This window comes from Rhinopithecus bieti, unplaced genomic scaffold (genome assembly GCF_001698545.2).
Source record: "Rhinopithecus bieti isolate Rb0 unplaced genomic scaffold, ASM169854v2 scaffold_63316, whole genome shotgun sequence".
Lineage (NCBI taxonomy): Eukaryota > Metazoa > Chordata > Mammalia > Primates > Cercopithecidae > Rhinopithecus > Rhinopithecus bieti.
In genome coordinates this window covers 1,077,783-1,086,156 of record NW_016824497.1, presented here as the reverse complement: position 1 = coordinate 1,086,156, position 8,374 = coordinate 1,077,783, and the positions used below count along the sequence as shown (strand labels likewise).

The window sequence follows — 8,374 nt, the reverse complement described above, 5'->3', positions numbered from 1 at the left end:
TCTAGGTGTTTTTTTTTTTTGTTTTTTTTTTTTTTTTGAGACCGAGTCTCGCTCTGTCACCCAGGCTGGAATGCAGTGGCCAGATCTCGGCTCACTGCAAGCTCCGCCTCCCGGGTTCACACCATTCTCCTGCCTCTGCCTCCCAAGTAGCTGGGACTACAGGCGCCCGCCACTACGCCTGGCCAATTTTTTGTATTTTTAGTAGAGACAGGGTTTCACTGTGTTAGCCAGGATGGTCTCAATCTCCTGACCTTGTGATCCACCTGCCTTGGCCTCCCAAAGTGCTGGGATTACAGGAGTGAGCCACTGCACCCAGCTAGCATCTAGGTTTTTCAGAAAGGCCATCTTCTTCAATGCTGTCCCCTACCTGCTACATCAGGAATCACCCAACAGCATTGCTGACAGGTTATTGAGTCTGATTAGATACTTTGGTGACAAACTGCTTACAATCTCCAGAGGAAAACTTCTATCATTTAACAACTCTGTTTTAAAAAAGTTCACAGGCAGGGGTGGTGGCTCATGCCTATAATGCCAGCACTTTGGGCAGCCAAGGCGGGTGGATCTCCTGAGCTCAGGAGTTCGAGACCAGCCGGAGCAACATGATGAAACCCCCCTCTCTACCAAACATACAAAAATTTGCCAGGCATGGTGGCACATGCCTGTGGTCCCAGCTACTTGGGAGGCTGAGGTAGGAGGATGAGTCCAGGAGGTGGAGGTTGCAGTGAGCCGAGATCATGCCACTGCACTTCAATCTGGGTGATAGAGTGGGATCCTGTCTCAAAAAGAAAAATAATTAATTAAAAGGTTAACAGTAAGCCACAAATATTTATTGAAAATTTTCCCCTTCTCAGCGATAGTTTTATTTAATATCAAAGTTAGATTCTTAAAAGATAATTTAAAAGTTGAAATTCTCTCAGTTTTACATATAACTTCAAGATGACTCAATACCATTGGTACCATTTGGCCATGTTTTCATCCTCCTGAAATGTTTTGTTAAATGGGGTCTAGAATCCCAGAGATTCTCATCTGCTGCTGCTGCTATGAAGCAAAATTAACTCAAGAGTGGAGTGAAGGTGTTAGGAGTAATGTTTCAAAGGGGTGAAAACATTAATTGGGGAAAAAGACTAGATACTTTTAGGGAGAGGGATAGAGATACAATGATGTCGTTATAGAATTACAAGCTAAAGTTCACAAAGGAAAAGAATCAGTGTTAAGATGAAACACGCAATGTTTGCAGCACTCAGGAACAACCACCAAAAAAAAAAAAAGTCTGAAAAAATAAAACTGGAAGATTCAGGGATAGTTTCCATTTATTCCTAGGGATATCACTCTTCTCTCCTCTGCTCTGTGCCCTAAGTTGACCTGGGATGGATTATATGAACTGCATCTGATTAGGTTCTGGTTAGCCCCTGGGAGACCCTGGGCAGAAGATCAGAGGGGAGAAGAGTAAGACTGGAATATTTATCTGCTTCCATCTTTCTCCCTATGGGGTCTCTGCAGGCTGGCTGCATCCCTGTACTCAAGGCCTCTATCGGACTTCCCCCTTCACACAATTTTCTCTCTGGATTCCAGTAATTCTCTACCCTTCAGACTTGGGGCACTGCCTAACCCTGAGGATTCCCACACACTGCCCACAACTTCATAAACAGTCTTGTTCATTATTAAATTACTCAATTCCAATATGCTGTGTGTTTTCTGCCAGGACCCTGATTAACACACTCAGTCTTATTAGCCTCCCAACACATGTTTATTGAGTAACCACCACATGTCAAGGAGGAATAAAATGATTAATTGGAGAATCAATGCCTTCAATAGGGCAGTCTGAGACTGGAGACAGCCAGAGAGGCAGATCATTATATTACATCCTGACAGGTGACACAAGGAGGCACTGGATGGGGAGGTCAGTGGGATATAAAAGTCTGGGCAGGGGCAGACTCAGGGAAGGTTTCTCAGTGGAGATGGGGTCAGGGAAATTTAGAGGCAGGGGTGTGGGTAGGAAGTGGTCAGAAGCTGCCAGAGCAGTTTACAGCCAAGGACATCAGAGCCAGTCAGGTTATGGTAAGAGACTAGAGGGGAGGGCTAAGCTGGACCAGATCAAAGCCCTTGTGCTGGGGAAAGGTGTCCTACTCTTCCATTTGCTTACTCTCCCCACCAAGGGAAAAATAATGACACAGGTGAGGTCTACAGCCTCTTACTCTGAGCCCTTAATCCTGCCCTACTACCATGGCTTGCCACTCCTATTTCTTTAGTCTGCTCTGAAAATCACCTCCATATACTTCCTGCACATTCTAAGGTCTTTCAAGACAGCAACAAGACAATACAGCAAACTAGTCCTTGGAGATGAGCTACAGAAGAGGGCTAGAAGTGAACGTTCCCAAATGCATTCTGGACGCCCTGGCGGTCAGAACCCTTTTTCTTTGATAGCATTAGATAATGCTGACACTATTTTTGTCCAGTGGAGAAGGGTGAGGATAATGTTGGAAAGAGGGCAGGGAGCGAGCTTCACTTCATCAAGCGGGGGCTTTGGTTCAAATCGGTTTGGGTGGCCTGGCACTTTGAAAATCCATTTATCACACTAAATGGCAAGTCCAGGTCCAGGAGGTTCCTGTCTTCCCTCTCTCAACAGCAAACTGCAAGTAGTTTCATTGTAGGATAAGGCCAAGCCCACTGCTGCCCGTGCTGTTTTTGTTTTGTTTCGAGACAAAGTCTAGCTGTCACCAGGCTGCAGTGCAGTGGTGCGATCAGAGCTCTCTTGAGCTCAAGTGATTCTCTTGCCTCCACCTCCCAAAGCCGTGGGATTACAGCCGTGAGACACCTCATGGGGACCCCGGTTTACTGGTTTTTGTTTGTTTTTTGAAACAGAGTCTCACTTTGTCACTCAAGCTGAAGTGCAGTGGTGCAATCTCAGTTCACTGCAGCCTCGACCTTCTGGGCTCAAGTGATCCTCCTTCCTCAGTCCCCCAAGTAGCTGGGGCTACAGGTGCACACATTCGTATTTTTAGTAGAGACAGGGTTTCATCTTGTTGCCCAGGCTGGTCTCAAACTCCTGGATTCAAGTGATCTGCCCGCCTCAGCCTCCCAAAGTGCTAAGATTACAGGTGTGAGCCACTGCGCCCGCCCTTTCCTGTTAACTTAAAACAAAAAATTATAAATTTGAAAAAGGAGGAGACTTTCTTTTAAAAGGTTATAGCCTGCAAGGTGGCCATTCCATTGGCTGATAAACACAGCCTCTGGCCTAAGACCAGAGACAGGCACTTGGAAGGCAGAGGGGTTGGGGTAGAAGCTTTATGCTGAACAGTTTGGCCAAACATACATACTTAACAGGTTACAGGAGGAGCTATGAATATTGATGGAGGCGGTCCTTACACATGCATATTGAACAAACATGCATGTAACATGTTCTCTTTGGGGTGGAGACTTAACATTTAAATGTATTACTTCAAACCTATACTTCAAAAGGTCTTTTTAGGCCGTGAATGCATACAAGTGCACAATCCTGTAAACTGGCCAGAACCAGTCCATGGTCGGTGGTCTTCTTATCAGGAAAAAGTTCCTGAAATCAGTTTCTTGTCCAATGAAAGCTGTAGTTCTGGCTTGTGGAACAGGGGTTCAGCTGGTCAGTGTCTGTGAGCTGATTAAGTTGTAATAGTTTGAACATCGCTTATCTCAAACCAGTGCTTGTTTAGCCTCTAGAGAAAAAGAAAACCTTTGTGGCAGTTAGACCATAGTTTATTCCTTAAGTGTAGGTGTGTGACTTAGGTCCTTTTTATTATTTGATGTCCTATTGCTACAAACAGTCTGTTCCGTCTGCCTTATGATTTCTCTTTTAAACATTAATGCTAGTCAGTTGTTGAATCTAAATTCCAAAAGGGAGAGGGTAGACTTCCTGATTTCCCTTCTGGCTGTGGCTAGAAACTCAGCTTTAAGGTTTTTCTGGGGTCTGCTTGGCCAAGGGGGTCCATTCAGTCAGTGAGGGGCTTAGGATTTTATTTTTTGTTTACACCACCCTACGGGTTCCTCCTTAACACCCTTTGATGTCAGAGACAGCAATTATCCAGCACTGTGGCTAAGGAGGCTTCTTTAGAGTTAAAAGCACACACATAACCTTACCCAACCGATCCCTCTCTTCTCTTAAACAAGAGGGCGTACCACTGCCCTACTCAGCCTCCCCACAAATAAGGACGAGATACGGGAAGGGTTAAAAGCAAGTGGTGGGTATAAAATCTTCGGAATTCTCTCTTTGAGCAACTAACTAGGGCTGTTACTGAAGCCCTCTGCGAGCTTGGATGCTGGGCGAGGGTGAGGCCACCAGGCAGTGAGCGCCCTCGGCGGCCGCGTGATCCCAGGGGTGGGGCCCGTTTCTGAGTTGGGGCTAGCTCCCCACCCCCAAGGGGCCCCACATTCCGGGCCAGCAGCCCAGAAGGTCCCTCCCCGCAGGCGGAGACAGCCCCAACAAGTCGACGCCCCGGTCCCGCCGCTCGGCCACTACCCAGAGGCTGCCGCCGCCTCTCCAAGTTACTGTGGCCCCCGCGGTACGGAGTATGGGGCGCTGATGGCCATGGAGGGCTACTGGCGCTTCCTGGCGCTGCTGGGGTCGGCACTGCTCGTCGGCTTCCTGTCGGTGATCTTCACCCTCGTCTGGGTCCTCCACTACCGAGAGGGGCTTGGCTGGGACGGCAGCGCACTCGAGTTTAACTGGCACCCGGTGCTCGTGGTCACCGGCTTCGTCTTCATCCAGGGCATCGGTACTGGCACCTCCTGGGGGGTGCGGGGAGGAAAGCGGGGAAAGCGACGGGGGGCAGAGGGTCCTCCGTGAAGCGCCTCCCAGCTGAGGAAATATTGGAGTATCGCGGGGCCCAGAGAAGTGCGGTGAGGAGCGCGCGGGAAGCCAAGCTGGCAGGGTGGGAGGGCGGCGCGGGAGGGAGGCTGGCCGGCTCTGGGGGCGAGACGCAGCTGCGGTTCGGGCGGATAGCAGCGAGCGCGGGGCCGGGAGTACGCGGTGGAGACGCGCTGCTGGGGGCGGCGGAGCGGGGCCAGCCCCACTTGGTTAACTCTTTGCGGCGAGTGGCTGGGACGCATTGGAGGCGCCTCCAAGACCCACAAACTTGAGCCCGGGCGCGATGCCGGAGCGCCGCGCAGTTGGGCCGCTGCAGCCCGCTGGCCCCGGAAAGTCGCCCCTGTGGACCGAGCCTGCGCAGTCGGGGGCGCGGAAACACTTTCGCCCCAGCCTGTTGCTGAACTTGCTTCCAGCCTGCAGATGAGGAGGGCAAGGCCCCGGGAAAAGATTGCCGGGGCGAGAATTGGCCCCTATTTGTAACATCCTCGGCCCTGGGTGAAGGGGCTGGCCAAGGGGGGCGAGTGAAGCATCCGCCCTAGGTTCCTCTCCTCTAGAGCGTTAAGCTCAGTCGAGTCCGGGAAGCTGCCAGGACTCCAAAGAATGTTTCGCCGCCCTGCCCAGTCATTGGACAGTCTTGAGCCCGACTTGTTTATGTGGCAGCCGAGGGCGAAAGTTCCCCCGCGGGGCTTCCTATTGGGCACTGGCCCAGCACTCTGGGTGGGAGATACCCGGAGAGGCCCGCGGTTGCCTTGCACCGAGGGATGCCTCTGCTCCGGCTGCCCGCGGCGCGAGCTGCGTCCGTGTTTGGCCCGCGGCGAGCCAGCCCCGGGCCTGCATTCTCTGGGCTGAGGCTGGCGTGGGGGTGGGGCTCAGCAGTCGCTGGCAGTGTTTGTTGTCATTGTGTAGTGCCTCTCACAATGTCCTGACAGCTTCCTTCGGTTTGCCGTGTAGCTGGAGGAACCTTTAGCCTGTGGCGCAAACATAGTTTATTTGTAACCACTTCCCAAAAGGCATGGCCTTGAGAAAGTAGTTAGAGAAAGGCAGCAAGGGATGGACTGGAGTTATGTCGCAGAAAATAATCGAGAGGAGTAGCACGGGTTTGGAAAGATACGCCCACTGGCCGAAATCTCTAGCTTTGCCTCCGGGCAGGCTGCCTTTTCTTCACCAAATATTTAACTCCCCACAAACGAGTGTGCAAAATAGTGCTGCCCTCATTCCTAAAGAAAAGTGATTTTGGTTTTTGTTTTTGTTGATTGTTTTAAACTTGTACTGCAGCTTTCGCAAGTGTGGCCAGCGTTCTCCCACTCTGGAATGTAGTGGAAGGTGTTACTAACCCTCAGCATTCAAAGGCTTCCCTGGTGTGAGATCGGCATCAGGGTGTGAGCACCACTGGGCACCTAAGGCATTTCGTTGCGTAACTCTCAGTTATTTTGCCACTACGCTTATAAGAGAAAAACATACTCAGGTTCCAAAGTAACTGTCAGAAGCACTTTTTCCTTCATGGCTGGAACCCTTAAGTTTGGCCCAGAGCTGTCTACACCTTGTTTGCTCAAAGAGTAGAACCAGTCTCCTCTTCTACCCAACTCTTCAGAGCAGCTTCTAATACCAAAAAACTTTCTGGAGGTCTTGGAATATCTTCTCATAATTGAGGGTAAGGGAACAAGTGTTATTATTCGTTGCCTGACTTGCCATAGAGGAGAAGACGTCAGAATGGCTAACAGTGTATTGCATGCTGTATGTCCACTAAGTGCATTATGTCACATGTATGTAAGAGTAAACTGAGACAGAGAAGAGTTATGTAACTTATCCATGAACGTTGTTTTAAGTCTTTTCAGTGACCTTATCGTCAAAGTTTGATTCTCTGCTTTTATGGCAGTATGCTTATTTTCTGCCAAATCTTTTTAGACAGTGAAAACCTTCATCTAAAATATGTTTTGAAACTCTTCATTCATGTTAGAGTCCAATATACAGTTTTCCTAAAAGGTTTTTTAATTTCTCTAAACTTTGTGCTTCTCTTAATCTGTTCATATTTACTCTTGGACAAAAATGTGTAAATTTCGGCAATTTTCATCTGCTGCTCTTATGAAAATCTTGTTTCTTTTTTTCTTTCTTTCTTTTTTTTTTTTTTCTTTTGAGATGGAGTCTTGCTGTGTCGCCCAGGCTGGAGTGCAGTGGTGTGATCTTGGCTCACTGCAACCTCGCCTCCCAGGTTCAAGCAATTCTCCTGCCCCAGTCTCCCGAGTAGCTGGGATTACAGGTGTGTACCACCACGCCCAGCTAATTTTTATATTTTTAGTAGAGACAGCATTTCACCATGTTGGCCAGGCTGGTCTCGAATTCCTGACCTCAAGTGATCCACCTGTCTTGGCCCCCCAAACTGCTGAGATTACAGGCGTGAGCCACCGCACCTGGCCGATCTTGTTTTCTTTGGGTTCAATTACTGTATTTGTATCAGTGGTCCAGAGTTTGTCCCGTCATTACTCATCCTGTTTCCTGTTTGGATCCTGGATGTGCAAATCACTTTAATCATATAATGCATTTAATTGACATGAGCATAAATGTTTTCATAAATATAGGCACATGCATAGTTCTTCCCAGTTCTTCCATATCTTGGCCCACCCACCCACATTCCTCACCCTAAGTATTAGGAAGGCTCCAGGGGAAGGAGGGGGAGTAATAAATAAACTTTATAGGCTGTGAGGGACCCACACATTACAGACTTGCCATGTTACAGCAGACTTTTTTACTGTGTGTAATTGCTGCAAGGAGGAAAATTTTAGGCTATGAGATTTAGGCTATGAGATCTCTAACAACACGATATAATGGAGTTCTTCTCTTCTGTAATACACAAATATTTGGAGATGAGGAAAGGAAAGCTAAAGTACAGTTATTACTCTAAGTATAAAATGCTTTAGAAATGCAATGTACAAATAGTAAACAATATTTGAAATTAAGAACAAGTATGAGTCCTTTGAAACACCTTTAAGAAGTAAGCTCTGGGCCGGCGCAGTCCAGCTACTTGTGAGGCTGAGGCAGGAGAATCGCTTGAACTCGGGAGGCGGAGGTTGCGATGAGCAGAGATCTCACCATTGCACTCCAGCCTGGGCAACAAGAGCGAAACTCCCATCTCAAAAAAATAAAAAAACCTCTGGCCGGGCATGGTGGCTCACGCCTGTAATCCCAGCACTTTGGGAGGCCGAGGTGAGTGGATCACCTGAGGTCAGGAGTTTGAGACCAGCCTGGCCAACATAGTGAAACCCTGTCTCTACTAAAAATACAAAAATTAGCTGGGTGTGGCGGCACGCACCTGTAATCCCAGCTACTCGGGAGTCTGAGGCAGGAGAATTGCTTGAACCTGGGAGGCGGAGGTTGCAGTGAGCCAAGATTGTGCCACTGCACTCAAGCCTGGGCAATAGAGTAAGACTCTGCCTCAAAAAAAAAAGAAAGAAAGAAAAAGTCAGTTGTCAAACCATGTATGTGCTTTGTATTCTGAAACCCCACTTGTATTCTGAAACCCCATAAGGAGAACACACTGGC

The 8,374-nt window shown here is 48.6% G+C and overlaps 1 protein-coding gene across 2 annotated transcripts in view; it reads left to right on the top strand.

Annotated features, from left to right (window-relative positions):
• Positions 1-4,251: 4,251 nt before the first annotated feature.
• CYBRD1 (cytochrome b reductase 1) overlaps positions 4,252-8,374 on the top strand; it is a 29,706-nt gene continuing 25,583 nt past the window's right edge. For both annotated transcript variants that reach the window (XM_017862369.1, XM_017862370.1), the window contains exon 1: positions 4,252-4,745. In XM_017862369.1, the coding sequence (XP_017717858.1) occupies positions 4,553-4,745 (193 nt within the window). In that variant the 5' untranslated portion in view covers positions 4,252-4,552. The remainder of the gene's footprint in view (positions 4,746-8,374) is intronic.